General features: G+C 42.2%; 1 protein-coding gene across 4 annotated transcripts in view; it reads right to left on the bottom strand.

Annotated features, from left to right (window-relative positions):
- The window catches only part of DNAJB12 (DnaJ heat shock protein family (Hsp40) member B12), a 28,134-nt gene extending 11,397 nt beyond the window's left edge, over positions 1-16,737 (bottom strand). For 3 of the 4 annotated variants that reach the window (XR_004001271.1, XM_030569606.1, XM_030569605.1), the window contains exons 1-3: positions 15,562-16,737; positions 6,745-6,919; positions 5,105-5,250 (exon numbers count right to left, since the gene is read on the bottom strand). Coding sequence is in view for 3 of the 4 variants with exons in the window: in XM_030569606.1 (XP_030425466.1) it covers positions 5,105-5,250; positions 6,745-6,919; positions 15,562-15,694 (454 nt within the window). In the remaining variant the exon portion in view is untranslated. Of the gene's footprint in view, positions 1-5,104; positions 5,251-6,744; positions 6,920-9,985; positions 10,188-15,561 lie in introns of all 4 variants that reach the window. The other variant, XM_030569607.1, reaches the window with a different exon arrangement.
- Positions 16,738-19,487: the final 2,750 nt, after the last annotated feature.

The following is a 19,487-nucleotide window of genomic DNA, read 5'->3' as shown; positions in this document are numbered from 1 at the left end:
TCCTGGGGTGACCGAGATATCTTTCCAGATGAATCAAAAACTCTAAATTCCTGGAAGGATACTGTCAAGATTACTGGCTCTACATTCTACTGCGTTGTTTTTTTTACTTGAGAGACGAGGTGGGTGAAGTAGTATCTTTTACTGGACCAACTGTTGCTGGTGAAAGAGACAAGCTTTTGAGTGACACAGAGCTCTTCTTCAGGTCTCCCCTATCTACCTACGAGTTTCTGTTCCTGGCTCTGCAGAGTACATTTTTTTTTCTTTTACTTGTAAGGATTAATTTTCAGATTAACTTCTTAAGCCAGGCGAAAACATATACTGAAGCATGGCTTTACTTGGAAAATTTACTCTAAAAATGACATTATGCGATTCCAAATTTATTGTCCAAAAACATGGCTCAAATCACTGAAAGGCCCAAAGCACACATATGAAACATCTTAAAGAAATGCTGGGTAAAGGTCTTGTCCATGCAGGTTACAGGTCTCAGAAATTTCCACATGCCAGAGGGAAGGGGTACAATTCAGAGGAACAGCTTACACAGCATTGTGACAATGGAAAAGTATTGAAACGAAACCCCAGCCTCTTTTCTTCACGACTCTCTTCTTCCACTCTTGCCTCACTGTAACCAACCTGGAAGAATGCTTACTTGCAGCTTTACTGCTGCTAAATTTGCATTTGCTTCTACATTTGCATTTTCTTTTCTTTACACACCTCCATTTGTCAACTCCCTTATCTACCTGAGAGGTTTTGTCCCTGACTCTGCAAGAGTCCATTTTCTCTCCTCATCCTCAACTAATGTAGTGTGATATGATAACTTATGAGTGACGAGGATACAGATAAGCTAATTGTACTGGAGTTGAAGGAGGATTTTTTCTCCTTCAGATAGATTCATGTAACTAACTCCTCCTTTCCTGTTGATGCACATGTAGCCAGAGCAGCAAGAGGGCTTATCTACATGGGAAAGTTATGCTAGTATAAGTTAAGGCGCAAAGAACATTGGCAGGCAATTCAAATGGAAGAATCTGAGGTCTAGGTTTTGTTTTCTCTATGCACTTTTACTGACATTAAAACCCAAGAGATATTAGCAGTCGTGTTCCCAATACGTATTTTGCAATTGATTGCTGCTATTTCACTCCAAACCAGAAGTTTAGCTAAAGTGATCAGGTTTAAATTTTTTCCCCAAAGTCAGCCAAAGCTAGTGATAGGAACTCCAAGGGACAGTGTGGGCTATTGCAACTACTGATTAAGACAAGGTCTCAAGGCAAAACAGCACTTTATCAGATGTCACTGGGAAGACTGATGTATTAGCTGATGCTTTAACATTCATGTAAGAAAAAAAATAACTAAAATCTCCAGAGCCCTGCATATTTTCCCCTTCATCCTCTGGAACCAAACAGCTGGGCTTTAATGGGCATCACGGCAAGAGTGCTAATATAAGAAGCATAATGGAGTGGAGAATCAATGAGATATGGCTTTGAGGACAGATAACCTGACAGTTGATAGCCCAGTAATGGAGGATAAAGTGCACCTTGCTTAACGCAGTTTTGTGCGTCTAAGCCATCAGTAAATATAAATATGATTATTTAAGATTACTGGTGAAGAAACCTGCCTTTTGCCACTTTTCAAGGATTGAAGAGTAAACGGTTGAAGAAAGGTTTATGACAGGCACTATGTGGATGTCTGCATACACATGCAGATTTGATCTGAACCCAATGCATAAAAGCTCTCTCCCAGGTAGCTGGAGGCTCAGCCCACTATTTGCTAATGGCAATACACTTATCAGTCATAGATTTCAGAATTAATAGGCCTGAACAACCCCTGCCTCTGACTTTTGCTCCTCAATTTATGCCTATCCATTTAAAAAAAAACCAAAAAAACCCCATACCCTAATATCAAATAACATAGTAGTATACACTTGAAAACAGACTTCCCAACTTTCATAGGAACCTCATGTATTTCATTCACAAGCTAGTTAGTTGAAACTGAACATGATACTTCAAACAGAGTTCCACTTTGAAAAGTAACACCTAAAAGTAGCATTTTGAAGTTCCATGTTTATCTCACTGATGCCTCATTAATTTTACTCAATTTACAAACAAAAATAGTTTTTTTCGTCACCATCGTCCCTAGAAACTCATCCTAAACTCAAAAAGAACAGGAGTACTTGTGGCACCTTAGAGACTAACAAATTTATTTGAACATAAGCTTTCGTGGGCTACACCCCACTTCATCAGATGTATAAAATGGAACATATAGTAAGAAGATATAAATACATTTCTGTTCTGTTCTACGCATCTGATTAAATGGGCTGTAGCCCATGAAAGCTTATGCTCAAATAAATGTGTTAGTCTCTAAGGTGCCACAAGTACTCCTGTTCTTTTTGCGGATACAGACTAATGGCTGCTATTCTGAATCCTAAACTCAGAATCAAGCTTGGTGGCTTTCTTCTTATCCAACATCACCAGTATTAAACACTCTGCAGGTCAAATTATGCCTTCAGTGACACCTATACAATCCCACTGGCTTCACTCTGATTTGAACAGGTGCCAACAAGAACATAATTTGGCTTGCACAGTTTTTCTTACTGGTGGTCAGGAGTGAGAAGGACACCAAGGATAGAACTTGACTCTCAGGTCCCAATTCAAGGCAATATTCTGGCACCTCTATACCATTTTCATGCTGTTAAAAGGACAGGAAAACAGCTGGAGGCCAACCCCAACCTCCCTGAAAATATTCCCCTGGCAGATGGGAGTTCCCTGGGTGGCACAAGGGAAGAAGGGAGAGTTAGAGTGCAGATGGCTATTCTGGGCTGCTGGACAGTCCTTTAGTAACTGCTGCAGCCCAGGCACGAATTAGCAGCTTTGGGGTTACTCTAGTTTACACTAGAGGCCAAAATGGCCCCCAGCAGCCTCAGAATCCTAAACAACCTTGGCCACACCCAGCTGTGCCTCCGGAATAGGAAAACTCAGACCCTAAAAGACTGAGTGCTAGTCTACACTATAAGCATATAAGCACTACACCAGTGCAGCTGCGTCACTGTAGTGCGTCTGGTGAAGACGCTTGATGCAGACAGGAGAGAGCTCTCCCATTGGCATAATAAAATCATGGCCAGAACCAGTACTAACAATGTTGGCAGGAGAATCTCTCCTGCTGATATAGCGCTGTCTGCACCAGTGCTTAGGTCGGTGTAATGTGCACTACTCGAGGAATAGTTTATTCACACCCCTGAACGACATAAGTTATGCCGACACAAGTGTTAGTGTGTACAAGCCCTAAGATAAGTTAGGAAGGTTGTCAGTTGGAAACTTTATTTCATTTGAAAACTAAGTCATTTTGACATGACATCAGTGAAACACAATGAACACAGAACCCCAGGAAACTTTTACTAGAGATGTTTTTCAGCATAGAACTACACTTAAATTTAAGGCTTAATATTAGAGGAAATATTTTCTCGTAAAAAGACTTTTAAGCCAGCAAGCCCACCTTTTCAAGCATTTGTTTTGTCAGGCTTGTCTAATTTGATATCAACTATTTAATGTACACAAAAATAAACCTATTTTTCTTAGCACACTGCTTCGTCTACAGACCTTAATATAATGAGCTAAACTCATTCCTCATGTAACGCTAATGATTTTCCCAAAGTGACACCAAGTATTTACCTGGGCCACAGTTGATTGCTGAGTATTGATGCTCACTTTGCAAAATCCCCTGAAAATTGACAGTGCAGCTTTCTAGTTCTTTCTGCTAAGACTGACATAACAGATAACATTAAGATACAACATTAACACGAAGGAAAATGTTAAGAATCACGGAAATTAGAGGTGAAAGTTCAGTAATTTAGCCCTTATCCCTAAAAATCAGAACTACTCCCTATATTACATTTTCTAGTGCTACATTTAAGTCTAGTTTTAAATATTCCAAGTGACAGGGCTTCTCTTGGTAAACTATTCCACAACCTAATAGATCTCATTACCAAGAAAATTTCCCTTTTCAGTGTCTACATAGTGTCTGAGAATCAGGATCTTTACATTTAGTTATGTTTTAAGTTATTGGGGATTTAAAAAAAAATCTTGGCTGGCATTAGTTATATAATTGGTTCAGGTGCATGACTGAGTTTGTTATTTCCGGTTTATATATTGTAATTCCATTTATGATATTTTTGTTTAACTGCAATATTGACATGTCTGCTGAGAAATCTGGAGTCTTATTAGAGGACTGCTTGGAAAGCTCATTGGGTGGGAGAATTTAAACTATGTAAACTGGTTTCTCTGATGCTAGCTCAGAAGAGGGCAGTTTTCTGCCAGATACTTTTCCCCATCTCTTCTCTCCCCTCCCTGCCGTGATTAATTCTAAAATGCACACAGTTTAACTGAATTTTATTAAGGCACTTTCTGATACCTGCAGTTATAAGAGACAAGGGTTACTGTCCCAACTGCTCATTCCTATTCTACACAACCTAATGAGTCTGAAACAGGTTGCTGGTCCTTAGGTGCACGTGCACATCCCTGCCCACCGTTCCAAGGCTTGTCCCTTTAAGACCAGGAAGGTTGAGGGGAGTTATTGTCTCCAGGAAGGATACATGATGGAGAAGGGTCCGCTGACTAAGCATCATGTAACTGCCTGCTGAAAACGGTATAGGATTTTTTCTAGCTCAGTCTGCTGAACATGAGGTTGAGGAAAGACCCTGAGGGAAGTTCCTCCCAGGAGGCCTAAGAGATAGCCAGGAAGGGCTACTTACAGGGAAAGATGTGTCCTCTTGCTTTGCAGTTAGTTGGTGGAAAGTGGACCAGGCCCTTTTTTGCCCCCAGTGTTTGTATTATTTTGTGCTTTGTTAATAAAATGAGCCCAGAAGAAAGGGACATGAACTCAGTTGTTTTGGGAGCTTTATTCTACTTCCCTGGCTGACGAGTTTGTCCACTGGCTTACAAGGTCCCTTCTTTATTTTTGTTTAATAGACACACAGAAATCAACAACACACCACGCATCAGCCTTCATTTATCATTTTAATATCTTTTAGGTGAGATTGCACTTAGACTGTCACCCCATTACACAACCTTCAGCTTGTGAGAGAGTTGAGATCAAGAAATAGGAAACATGTTTTTACCTTTGAATGCTTCTGTAGCACCTGGCGCGTGGTTCTTATCTGGGTGAAATTTCAGTGCTAGTTTTCGGTAAGCCTTTTTCAGGTCCTCGTCAGAGGCCTCTCTGTTCACTCCTAGAATTTCATAGTAATCTTTACACTGCTTTACCCTAGAAGTTAAGAGAAATGAGGTGACAGGGGCAGTTAGTTTGAGGTAAGGAGGCTTCTTACCTTTGTGTGCATCAACTTTTCAGCATCCCTACATCCCAATTCCAGTTAATATTGTCCTCTGAACTTTGGTTTACTCAATTTTGATTCCTCAGTATGAACCAGTTTATTTCACATATCTGTTTGCCCTGTGCTTTTATTACCAGGGTATCTACAGTCCTTAAAGAACAGATGAGTCAACCCAGTAAAATGACTGCGCCCTCAAGTGGCCCAACGTCACCTTGCATTGGCGTGGAGGCAATTTAAGAAAAGGTTTGACAGAATGAATAAATATCGCACCATGCCTTGAAACTCAATAAATTCAGGTTCTAGGGGCTGATTAGGGGAAGCTGAGTCCATAGTTTGAGAGCTCCCCAGAACAACAGGGACAGATAAGCAAGAGTGATCCCTCAAACACTGGGACAGGACCAGGGGAAAACAGTTCTGTCGGATTCAATTAATTCACAGACCAAACTGACTTTTGAAATAGTCTGTTGAAGGTTTTCATAGAAAGGAAAAAAGCCTGTTCAGGGCATGCAGCCCTATGTCACAGTGGCCTGCTTCATACTACCGTTGTTCAAGGTACATTAGCAGTTCTACAAGGAGTTCTCTCTTTCCCCCCAACCTAGACTTGCAAAAATTCAGAGCTAAAATATGATATAGGTCACAGAATGGACTCTTCTTAAAAAATGGACTAAGTAGTAAAAATATCCAGAAGCTAATCAGCTCAAGATGACGAGTGTTCTTGTGCAATTCAAACATACCATAGCTTTAAAAAGAGTTTAGCAACTGATTATGCCTACAATTAAGTTTATCTGCTCTTCGTATTTACAAGGTGGGGGATAAATGCCAGCTGAAAACCTGTTTTCAAACAGTATACTGCACATGCCAGGTAAACTTGTTCCAGGCAATTTTAGCAGCAGTTTTACTAAGCGTATCACAACATGAAAGTGTGACAGAATGGGAAAACATCACAAAATACCACTATCAGGCTCTCATGAAGAGAGACTCAGGACTGGAATACCAGAAGGCACTACAGGTCAGGCCTGTGTGCACTGGCAGAGTTTACTTAATATTAATTATCTGAATTAAAGTGCCTAGAAATTTGAGCCTCAATGTACTAGGCATACATATGGAGTGGGGGGGAACCTTATACACAGGACAGCCAATTCCAGCCAAGGCTATTAAATCCCTCTAACACTTTTACGTTATAAGCCCATTAACAATTCTCCAATTATCCAACATTCTCAGATAATTCAAAGTCTGTCATTACAGTAACACACATAGTTTCTCCATGTATTCAAAAATCTGTTTCTGCAAGTTTTAAATGTCTTTGAAACATTCTGGAGAACAGACTAATATAATGCAATAAAACCAAACACCGTTGGGGTAGATCATTAATGTCATTGGACAACAAACTATTCTGTCCTATGAAAAATGAAGCAGTGACTGCCTACCTCTTAACTGCATCCACCTGATCTTGGGTGTAACCTTTGCTAGTCTCCCCACCTGCCTCCCCATTGGCTGATGGGAAGTCTCCACTCATTTTCCTAAAGTGGGCATTTGTGGACTCCCTGGATTTGGACTGGCCATTGGCTGATTGTTCATTCTTGGTGAGGGATTCGATCAGCACTAAAATTAAAAACAATTGAAAAAGAGAAAAGTTTAGAGATCATTCAAATCACAGAAGCTACATTGCCCCTTTACCCATTGAGAAAGAGGGAGCTCTCTTCATCTCTGTCACAACCATAAGGATCCTCCATTCGTTCTTCCCCCTTCATCAGAGATGCCACCTTTTCAGCCCAGGAATGCCAGTGTTCCCACTGCTTCTCAACCAAAAGTAGGGGGACACGGCTTACTGATACTACTACTACTTCAGCAGGGGCAAAGCACACATCCTCCACAGCAATCCCAGGCCCTACCAGCCTGGGAGACAAGAGTTTGGAAGTCACACCAGGGTCCTCAAATTACTAGACATTTGTTTTCTCATTTTCACTTTTTCCTGCCTTTCCTTTAGGTACAAATATTTCCCAGTTTGTATTCCATCTTCAGGGAATGAATAACAACCTTTAGAGAATGGTACCCTGGGAACAACTTCACATCCGTCCATTTAACTCATCTAACCTCCTGACTTTCAGTCCCATAATGCTTGATAAGTTACAATACAACATTGCTACCTACAAGGTTTAGAAAAACAATCCCATGGGATAGTCACAAATTTGTTAAAAGAGGAAAAAATAAAGCTTCCTTCTAATTTTCCTCTGTTCCAGAGACACTGTAATGATTCAAATACAGGATGTGTTGAATAACTTCCTTTGAGCACAGACAGACACAATACACAGCGATGGTGGTGGGGTTGTGGCTATAAAGTCTATCATCATCAGATCTGTAATAGAATGTGTTGGAAGAGCACTTTGGTTTTCAGTACTATGTCTCATTTTTTTGCAGGATGCAGGGAAGCTATGAGAGCCTTTTTTTCAATTTGTTATAGAGAGGTTTTTCAAATTCACATTTTAAGTCCTTGAGTGGGATGTGCAAGTATTTTCTGTACATTGCTCTAAGGCTCTTCTGCTTTAAAACCTCTCCTTCCATCCTCAGGGCTCCATGCTATGGCTACCACCTTTCAAACTGGGACATGGCTGACATAATTTAGACCACAGCCCAACAATGCAGCTCCGTAATTGGCCAGAGCAGGAAGCTGAAGATCATTGTGCTCTGCAGGCATAAAACCACAACTCAAATTCACTTTTTCATCTAATTTTGCAACGTTCACCTTTTTGCAAAGTTTCTTTTTACTAAATTTCAGACAACTCTTCAAGTCTTTAGTTTCTGTATTTCATAAGGCTTATCCCCACTGTATAAAAAATATATACACTTAATAAAATAAGAAATGGAAAATAGTATTTACAGATGTATCAGTAACTTGAAGAGGTTGCAATCCTTTATCCAGAATCTATACCAGAGAAGGACATTCCATCTACTGCAGTGCCCAAGAGTCTACATGAATTCACATTTAAGACCTTCTACCACAGGGATATTGCATTTTTTACGTAACAGCAAACAACATATGCAAGCCAGCAGCTGAACCAAGATATCGTATCTGCTACACAAAGTTTATGTTTGGGGAAGAAGAAACAGATCAATAATCCTACAACCAATAAAGAGAATCATTACAGAATGAAGGATAAAAAAGCAAAGAACACTGAAGGCTAAGTACCTTGCTGAATTGCCTGTTAAGCTTCTGAACCTCAAAATATTTCTTCTTTCAGAAAACTTTGTTAAATAGATCTGACTATTATAAAACTCCCCATAGATTATAGTTTATAGGCTGCCTCTTTTGACTTACAGGTGACATCAGATAGGCTGCCTCATTCTTTTTCACACTTCCCATACCAGTTAAATGCAGAAAATCTCAATTACATTAGAGAGTCCCTCTCTCTACAAAAGCAAGAGAGTTTCTTATATTACATTTTCAGGTATGTTGTTCAGTTTAGTTTTTAAAGTCCCAAGCAAGAAGGCTACCAATATTTATTTTGGGAAAACGATTCCAGTCTAATATATCTGGAGAAGTTTCTTCACGGTCTAAATTCTCTCTCAACTTCATCTCACTATTCTTATATAGAGAATTCTACTTGATATTAAATCTATCTTCCTCCTTAGTATTTACACTACTCAAATATTTGTAGATCTATGGTCCTCTGCTACTCTTTCGCTAAACTATACATACTGTATTTAGCTCTTTAAATCTTGTCTCCAAAGGCAATCCCTCCATTCCCCTTTATTTTTTTGCTGTTGTTCTCTGAATTCCCTTTAATTTGTCAATATATTTCCAGTAATGTGGGTTCCAAAGCTGAATGTTAAATTCCAGGCTCAACTGCAGCAGACTCACGTGCTGGGACTACTACTTTTCTGCTCCATAAGATGGTTCCTTTGCATATGCATTCAAAAATCACAATGGCCTTTTATGCAGCCATAGCACATTGCAAAGTCGTGTCAAACTTGCTTTCCATTATTACCCCTGTATTCAGTCAGCATTACTTCTCAGCTCTCTCCCTCCCCATTAGCATGTGTGTTTAGATTACTTTTCCTCACATGTATTAGTTTGCATTTTTCCAAATTAAGTAGTTTTAGGAAAGTCAACTACCAGTTTTAAAACTACCATAAGCCACTGCAACTTTGTCGATGCCAGGGCTTCCATCACTGGTGGTGATTTTTTTGTAAAATTCTCTATTGTAGACATTAATTTAAATAGTGATAGCAAATAGAGAACCAAGTCACAATAAGAGCTATATAGTGTTATTATTGTGCTAGGCAGTGTACACACATGGTCTACACAAATGACTTTTTGATCTTTGCTAGCACTGATTTCACTAACAGAGTTGTAAGGGAGATTTTTAGGAATCAGATTAACCATACAAAGTCTAAATTAACATCATGTAATTACAGAGACTTAAAGATTTCTCCCCAGCAGCATATTACTAGGCATGTCACAGAATGTAAAGGAATAGAGCCTACACTCAGATATGGGCTGTGGGAAGGTGATAGACATAATAGAATGGTTGGGGACTTTTAAGTGGTATATTTAAAAAAAAAATAATGTACCGCTCTTTCCTTGCATCCTAGGACTCTAATCTGTCCATTTCCAATGACCCCTCCATTATTCCACATTAAATAAGCCTTCTGTCTATTCTGCCCTACCCAGTATGACTGCTCCAGGTGCAGGTAAGGATGCCCACACACGATGAGCAAACTGGTATTTATTCACCCTTCAGCATCTGTTTTCCTGATCAGCACCATAGCAAAACTCTTCAAGAAAGCCAAGGCATCTCTGAGGGTGATCCATTCTTGCTGGAACAGAACTTCTAGGATGAGTTTTTCCACAAAAAGATTACACTTTTTCCTGGGTAATTAGATAAGAAAGGTTAAACACCAACCTTAAGGCAAAAATCACATCAGAAACAAAACAAGCCTTTTCATCATGTCTGCAGTTGAGGGAGGAAGCCACACAGGACCAGAGAGAGGCATACAAACAGCCTAGCGCTCCCCACGGGGAAAGAGTTCCCAAAACAAATGGTCCTTCCAAGATTTCACCCCCTCCTCACCTCGCCTCCCCCCGCAAAAAAAACTTGAGAAATCAAAGACAATTTTGGTTCTGTCTGAAAAATTTAGAGTAGGAATTTACACAAGTGACAATAAACATATACCAATAAAATAACTGCTTTTTTTTTTAAAACGATTCACTTCATTTTGCTAAATGTCAAAGGCATGTGTTTACTATTTATTTCTAATGCTTACACAGACACACATCTGGAATGCTGCATAGCTCAAAATAGCTAAACAAACCCAGTTCAATGGGCCAGACAGCCACTTGCAAAATAAAGCAGGCAAGAAGGAAGAGCTGTTTAAAAACAAAACAAACAAAACTCAACAATGTAGAAATGAGATGAATAGACTTTGCAGAGAATCCTAAAGATAGCTGCAGAAACACTCTGGTGGATATGCTCAATGAGGGAATTCTGTAGCTTGGGTCTGTAAACCAAGAAAGTTCTACTTCCAGTCCAGTGAATGGGATCTCAGTAAAGGCAATTATGTCTATTGCAACTTCCTCAGAGAGACATTAGGAGATCGACCATCATTTGTATGTAGCACACTCAGGCCTAGATCACAGAGGACTTTACAGAATCTCGGCAGTGCAGACTGGGGAGGGCAAGTAGGGTGAGACTGTTTTCTCCCACCTAGCCAGGCTTCTTCACCTGTAGTAATATCATAACACAGAATGAATCATCAGTCACCTTCATGACCAGGATATCACAAACACAGAGAGATGACCTCACAGCGAAAAAGAGATGCCAGGAAAAAAAAAAGCAATGGGAGTTTGGAAAGTTAGTAGCACAATACAGAGCTTTTGAGTAATATCCTTTATCCCACCTTCTCCCTGCATGCAAATTCCTCGCTGTGACTCTCAAAGCCCACCCTGGCCAGTGAAATAACAGGCATGTTACTAATAACTTGCTCCCCATGAACGATCTGTAAAAGATTAGTAATATTTGCACTAGCAGAAGCAGCCTGTATTACAATCAACATAGTATTCAATTTTTTTCAGCAGCACTTTCTAGTCCTCCTGCACATTCTAGCAGTTTTTTCAGGTTTGACATTTACTACAAAAAGCGATAATATTGAAAAAAGTAAATGGACAATTTCCTATTAAAAATGTTTGAATATAATGCTAAGAGACAACTGAATGACGACAAAGTGCATTTTCATAGCACCTTCCAAGTGCTCTATAAACACTAAGTCACTTGTAACCTCTGTGAAGTAAGTGTATTATTCTGGTTTTACAGATAGGGAAGCTGGAGCAGAGAAAAGAAACATCTTGTCCAGTGTCATTCACTGTGAGTCATTGAAAGGGCCAGAAACAGAATCCAGTAGTTCTCATTCCTGACTCTAACTATTACATAACACTTTCTCATAAGTAGTCTTTGCCATCTTTGGGCATGTCTATACTACAGGCATTACAACATCATAGTGTAGATGCTTCCTACATCAACAGAAGGGTTTTTTTCCCATTGATGTAGATAATCTACCTCCCCGAGCATCAGTAGGTAGGTCAACTGAAGACATGGTGTAGACATGAGTGCACCACGGATCAGTTTGCTTTAACTACAGCACCCTGGAGTGTGAATTTTTCACATCTCTGAGCGACATGGCTAGGTTGATATAAATTTTAAGAGAAGACAAAGGTTTGGTCTCCTTCATCAATTAAAGAGCATCCTCAGCCTTAGGATAGGGTGTAAAGCAGGTGTGGAATGTGGTCACTCTGGGCTGTCAAAGGCACAAGGACTCTTCTAGGGGAAAAATATGTAGGCTCCTTCTGCTACTGGGTTTCAGTACTTCTAGGGACCTGTCTACACACTCAGGTAGACAAACATTAGCTATATTCAAGCTAGCACACTGCTAAGCGGCTATGGCAGCACGGGCTAGCTGCCCAGGTACAACCCCATCTGAGGTTCTTGATCCGTATTCAGGCAGCTATGGCCGCACTGTTGTTTTTAGTGCACTGGCTCAAATGTGTATGTCTACCTGAGTTGGGAATCACACCATGCAGCTCTGGTGGGAAGCAAGTACGAAACCAGAAGGGACAGGTAGAAGTTTTGTTTTAGTGTGTGTTAAACCTAAGAATTTATTCCAAGCACCTACCCTTACTGGGTGAATGAAAGGTCTGGTAATGCAGGAATTGGATTCCAATTTACCCATGTATGCTGATTATGACAGAGGCAGCCGTACTGCAAGTTTTCCTCCTCCACCCTACTAAAGATTTCAACATGAACTTGTTCAGTCATACGTCAGATGTAATAATGCCCCTAATTTGGGGGAGGAGCAGGGGATACTTTATCAAGCCTTTCATTTAACACTCTGCTTCTGTCCTAGTTGTCTACTTTCGGGGGGCAGGAAGCTGAAAATGAGCTCCTCGAAGACCACAAAACCTCTAAATTGTGTGTGTTTGGGGGTAGGGGGGACCGACTAGATATTACAATGGAACAGTGGCAGGATAGATGGATTTTTAAAAGATTGGGTTTTTTTGTTCCGAGTTGCTTAAAAAAAATAAAATAAAACCAGAAAAAACTTTTAACTTGGTCATGCTGCCTCCATCAGAAAAAGCACAGTTTACAAGTCTATTATGTTTCATTGGCATGAGAAGCTATATAAGTGTTACTTAGGGCTTGGCCACACTTGCAAATTAGTGCGCAATAAAGGAGACCCGTGCGCACTAGCTCACTCCCTGTACACACTGGCAAGGCACATAGAGAGCTCTGACTCCACAGCTATAGTGCTGCTGGTACTCCACCTCAGCAAGAGGAATAATGTTTGCTGCGTCCCCGCTTGAGCACCACGGCACCAGTGTGAACAAGGTGTTGCATTACTGCGCTCTGATCAGTTTCCAGAAACGTCCCATAATCCCCTTAAGTCAAGTGGCCACTCTTGTCATTGTTTTGAATTGCTGCAGGAATGCAGAAGTGCCCTTTGAAAGCTCCGTTTCTGACAGCCAGCTGCTCATCTGCTCCAAGACAAATCAACCATTACTGTGGAATGTTATGTGTGAGAGAGACAGGTAGGGGAAGAGAGGGGGTCTGCTGCTGTCTGAACTTACAAGACAGCATGCTGACATGCTCTCAGCCCCCCCAAAACCTACTCTCTCTCCCCCTACATACACACAACACACTCCCTGTCACACTCCACCCCACCCCTCCATTTGAAAAGCACGTTGCAGTCACTTGCATGCTGGGATAGCTGCCCATAATGCACTACTCCCAATGCCGCTGCAAGTGTCACAAATGTGGCCATGCCAGCGTGCTTGAAGCTGTCAGTGTGGACAGATTGCAGCTCTTTTTCTACTGTGTTCTCCGAAGGCTGGTTTAACTCCACATCTGCAAGTGTAGCCATGATCCTAGGTCTTGTCTACATGGGGAAGTCACAGCAAAGTTCATGAGAAATAGGTAGGGTGTGAATTCAAAGCACAATAGCTGTTCCACGCTAGCTCCCTGTGTGGACACTCTTATTCTGCACTCAGAGTATCTTTTTGTGGATTTGGTTAATCCACTTCCAAAGTATATACACAAGGAGCCAGTGTGGAATAGCTGTTCAGCAACAGTTTTTCTGCACTAGTTATTCCAGGCTTTTTCCCTATGTAAAAAGCTTTAAAGGCAGAGGGGACAAGATCCTTCAGGTATCTGTCAGTGATAGATAGCATTTACCTGGGACAGAACTTCAGTGTGTCTGGTGTTTTTATTTCCAGTAATTATTTAACACTACTGCCTATTCCTGAAACAGCGGAGAACAGTCCATTCCTGAGTGAAGCTTCTATGTAACATGATGCCATTTCTGCTCTCTTTCCTTTCTTTCACAGTTTTTCCCTCAGCACTTTTCAGGAAGAGTTTCATTATTTAAATCCTCAATTCTCAAGTGAGAGCTTGATGGGAAGCAACTCTAGACCCTATATGTTGCCAAATAACACACCACCAGAGGTACACTCTCAAAATCTACAGCCATATGTCCACATATAATCTGCCTATCATCATAATATTTAAGAACCAATAATTTTCCAAGCACAATTTCATTCAGAAGCTTATCAAGAGTTTGTCTTCATACTTCACCAAATTGTATTTAGACTTTTTCATTAGAAATATTGTGTCTTTTCATTATTAAGAAATGGACTAAGCTTAAGCACGTAATATTTTTCAAATCAAGGCTATTATACTGAGCAAAGATGCTCATCCCAAAGAAGTCTGAACCATCTCAACGGGAGGTGACCTTTACACATAGGAAGGACTCCATTTCTCTATTATACCTCATTATGTGAAACATCACCTGTTCTAGACTCAAACTTCTATATACTCAAATCTGGTGTTATTTCACTGTCCAGCTTCATAAGAAGTTTACACATTTTGTAGGTCCCATAGTAAACCCACATTTTCAGAACACTTTACACAGAGGAAAGGACGCTAATAGCATGCCATGTTTCCTCCTTCACTTCTGATTGAGAAGTTCTGTCACACTTTTGGCCGTTAGAGGACATCACCCCGAAAGTGTGCAGCACAGTAATCGGTACAGGATTGGGAAACACGGACTGACATGGGAATAGCTGCCCCCAGGCCTGGGTGAAAAGAGGCAGCACGGACAGTGCTAGGACAGCAGTTTCCCACCCCCCATTAACCAGGCTGGCCTTTCCCCCTGACGGGCTGGGGTGGGAGGGGCTGCGAGGGTTTGGGGCGCTTCCAGAGGGAGGGGCAGCGATGGGGAGCAGGTCTGCAGGGTGGTTGGGGGCGCAGAGCTGGGGGCAGTGAAGGAAGTTGAGCGTTGGGGGCTCCCTAGGGGCAGGGGAGCGGCGTGGTCTCTGGGGGTGGGTCAGGGCGCGGGGAGGCAGACGGGGAATTCCGCCGGGGGGGCTTTTACCCCCCAGCCTGATGCCGCGGTGCCCTCTGGGACCTGTAGTCCCTCGAGCCCCAGTAGAGTGGGGCTCGGCCTCCTGTCCCAACGCAGAGAGTCTCGGTTCCTCCCAGCTCCCCTATGACTCCCCACGGCCACAACCTAGTTCTACCCACGGGGGACTCCCACTGGAACCCCCGCCGCCCTTCCTGCCGGGCAAGAGAGGACTCCATGTCCCATGAGTCCCAGCGCGGCGGGGCTCAATGCGCAGGCGCAGTACAGGTAAGAGGTCAGTAGCGCCGCCCTTCGCGCCGCAGGCCCCGGCTCCCCCGCGCCCGGACCCCGCTCACCGCGGACCCGCTGGGAAGGGTAGAGTCGCTGAGCCTTCTCCAGGAAGCGGAGCGCCTTGTCGGGCTGGCTGGCCTTGATGGCGGCCACGGCGATGGCAATACAGCGCTCCGCCTCGTCCCTGTTGGACTCCATAGCGGCGGCAGTGGCCGAGACGGGAGGAGGGGCCGGCGCGCGGTTATGGCGTCACCCGCCGTGTGCGCGCAGCAGCCCCCTGCCGGATGTTCTAAGAGCGACCGGAGAGCCACATCTCCAGAGCTACCGTGTGGGAAGGAGTAACGGCAGAGTTACCGTATTGGCCGGTATATCAGCGCATGCTGTTAAGCTAGGTCACCCCGTGGGCGTTACTGAAGAGACGCGACGTCTCTAATGTCTAGGGAAGGGCTGTAAGTCAGGCGGCTGCTTGGCCTGAGCCGCCCTATGCGTTGCTATGGGACTCTGCCCATTTCCTTGCCCTGCCTTAAGCCTTGGGTCCCTATGCCGCAGGAGAACAGAAAAGTCACGAACATTCTTGGCAAAGTTTATTTCTGGTTTTGTCAAAATTTAATTCTCATCAACATGATGAGCACTAACTCTGCTGCTGCCCTCACTGTGCAGGATTCAGGGGCCAGGCCCAGAGTGCCATTTTGTTATTAAAGCGGGGGGGCAAGAGACATGCGCATCCCCCACCCCACCCCCAATACATTATTGTCATGAAGACCTTGCTGTCGCTGACATGTTGCACTTCACATCGCTGTGTAATATCAGTCACTGTCCTCCCTCTCCAGAGCTCTGCAGAGACTGGGCTAAGACCTGTACAATGAGTCACTGCTAGAGCAAGGCTCAGAACCCAACCATCCTGACTCCTGTGGCCAGGGCTAATGGCTGAACACCTACCTCCCAGCATTGCACTTCTAACAGAGCCTGATGGGCAGACTAAATGCAATAATCTTTTTCTAAAAATAAGTGTTTTGCTCTTCTTCTAATCCTTCACTGAGACAAGGACAATGTGGAAAAGCTTCTGGATAAGCCCATCAACTTTTCTGCTGTCCCTTAAAATGTTGTTGTGTAGCAGGTTGTAAACACCGCTCTAGCTTTTCTCCATTCATAGTCCTGGCTTACCTATCAACTGCCCATCCTTTTATGTAGGTCCAGATTTACTGATGTTTTGTTATTAGGCATTAATAAAGTTACCTGTTCTAATAGTTAATCTACTAAGACTGTCTGCTATGTCAGATCCTTCCACCTTATTTGAAATGTAGGTCCCTCAAACATATACTTAATTTAAATCAATGGGACTATTCACATGCATAAAGTTAAGCATGTGCATTGGCACTTGCAGCACCGGGACTTTATAAGACATTTTCTTTTTTGTTTTTCTGTATGCTATTACCCTACATTCCTAAAAAATTAGGACTTCAAGTTAACCTAACATTAAGCATCATACTATTCCCACTAAAGTGTACTGATGCATGAAGATAAGAAAAATATTTGTCAGCATTGGCAGCCAGGTCACTTAGGAGAAAGAAAACTCTGATTTCAAGCCAAAGGTGTCAGATACGTTCATATGAACTGCTGTCCATGTCAAGTGTTCCCAAGAGGGCAAGGGCATTCCCTGCAGGTGATGTACAATAGCCTTGCCTGACTATCTTAACTGGGACAGGGCTGCAACAATTAAAGGATTGAGTAAGTTGAGAAGTGTGTGTTGGAATGTAAGAATGCTAACTGGAAGAAGTTTGAAGCTAGGTGAGGACTTAGAGAGAAGAGTAAATGTGGCATAGATATAAGAGACCAAATGGAAAGGTTGTAAAGCCACGATGCTCCTGGAAGGTTACAAAATCTACTATTTATGGAGTTCAGCTTCCCCAAATGATGTTGGAGTTATTCTGGATGAAACCACACCGAGCCATGTGGTAGAAGTTACCAGAAGGTCGGAGCAACTGATGAGGGTTAAATTGTGTTGGCAAGAGGTAACTAGCTACATAGTAAATAGGTAGGCACCACTGTTAGGAAAGGATCAAAAGGTAAAAGAGGAGTTTCTTAAATTAATTGTGCCTTATTGGAAACGTACCCTGCAACAAGAAGATAATTATTGGAGCAGACTGAAATGCACATGTTTAACTGTAAAAACTGGATCTGAAACAGTCCATGGAGGGTATGGCATCGGAACCAGAAACTCCAACGGGGAAATGGTCTCACAGACTTGTCTGGCACGGGACATTGTGATTGCAAACTCACACGTTCAGAAGAGGGAAGTCTTCTCATAACTTATGCCAGTGGAAGACACAAGTCCCAAATTGATTTTTTTTAATAAGAGGAAGAGAGAGATCATGAATAATCAGCTGTAAGATAATACCTGGCAAGTGCATTGTAAGTCAGCACAAACTTCTCCTTATGAACTTCAGCATGCAGAAACCTCAGAAGCATCTGAACCTCTGGACACTGGAGAGGCCTAAGTGGTGGAAAACCTTTCAAGAAGCAGTAATGCATAGACTTTCTGACTACACAGGGATGTGTAGAGAATGGCTAGTTCAAAATAAAGTCAACTTTGCTGGAAACAGCACGTGACGTCGTAGAAGTGATGAAACCATTGCTGAACAGGATAAGAAGAAAGGCTTGGGGCTGGAATCCTGAAGTTAATGAATTTGTTGAGGAAAAGAAAAGGTAACCTTAAAAACAAGGGAGGCAGATAAATGGCTTCAGCAGTGATAAGATGGCAACATGGAGGCAAAAAAAAAAGAGGCCAAAAGATGTGTTGACAGCTAAAAGCATAGCCTGTGTCAAGTTGTAAAACTGAGTAGGAGGATATAAGGGAGAGAAGAACATCTATAGATTCACCTGGGCAAGAGGGAAAATTATGAGGAATGTGAATGAGTTTGCTTACATTAGAAACGAATATAGTCTATTGCAAAGAAAAGGTGAAACAATCAAAGTTTATAGTGATTATTTTGAAAGAGTGATGAATGAGTAGAATGCAAGGGGGGAATTAAGAACATGTATGCCAGACCCGGTTGTGATAGATTATGTGCAGGAGGAAGAGGTTGCAGCAGATGTACTTAGGAAAATGAAAAGAGAGCACCTGGCCAGATGAAGGACTAGTGGATGCATTGAAGTCTTTGAGAAGGGAATGCATTAAGTATCTAACATGTTTTTTCACTTATCTTCTTAAGAAAGGGAAAATGCTGGATGAAAGGTATAAAAGCTTTGTGGTGCCTATTTTTAAACATAAACAAGATATTACACTATGTGATAGTTGCCCAATTAAGTTGACATTACATGTGCTGAAAGTATGGGAAAAGTTCATTGAAAAACATCCATGTGGAATAGTTGAAATTTGGAAGGGTCAATATGGATTCATGCCAGGAAAGAGCAGGTTTTGTGATGCCCTATTTGCACTACAAATCCTCATGGAGGAATTAAAAGAAAAGATATGACAAATGAATGTGGCTTATGTGGACTTTGAGAAGGCCCAAGATTGTGTACCAAGAGAAACAGTTTGTGTACCAAGAGAGCTGATATGGTGTGGAGCGATGTAGCAGAATAAGATATGTCTGACTTATCCAGGACACGTATGATGGAGTGACTATGGTAGTTAAAATTAAGTGCGGTTACAGTATAGAATTTCCCGTAAATGTTGGCCTGCATCGGGTTGGCATTGAGTCCTTTTAGTCTATAGTTGTCATGGATGTGATAAGTACTCCGGGGGCGATTCTGAGTGACTCTGTGCCCACAGAAAACAGCCCTCCCGCAAAATTCCTGTGCTTCCCTGCTGAAAATGGCAGGTAAGCAAAGAGAAGACGGACAGGGTGCGTGGGGGGAATGACCATGGGTGCAGTTTTATCAGGGGGATTGCTCCCCCCCAAACAGAGGTGAGCCATGGAGGGCTATTGGGTTATGTGCCACTATCCCCCTCCTCATTTCTGCAAGCATGGAGCTGCCCAACTGAAGG

This window comes from Gopherus evgoodei, chromosome 7, assembly GCF_007399415.2.
Source record: "Gopherus evgoodei ecotype Sinaloan lineage chromosome 7, rGopEvg1_v1.p, whole genome shotgun sequence".
In the NCBI taxonomy this organism is placed as follows: domain Eukaryota; kingdom Metazoa; phylum Chordata; order Testudines; family Testudinidae; genus Gopherus; species Gopherus evgoodei.
Note: the sequence above shows the minus strand (reverse complement) of the source record. Positions and strands in the feature narration are given on the sequence as shown.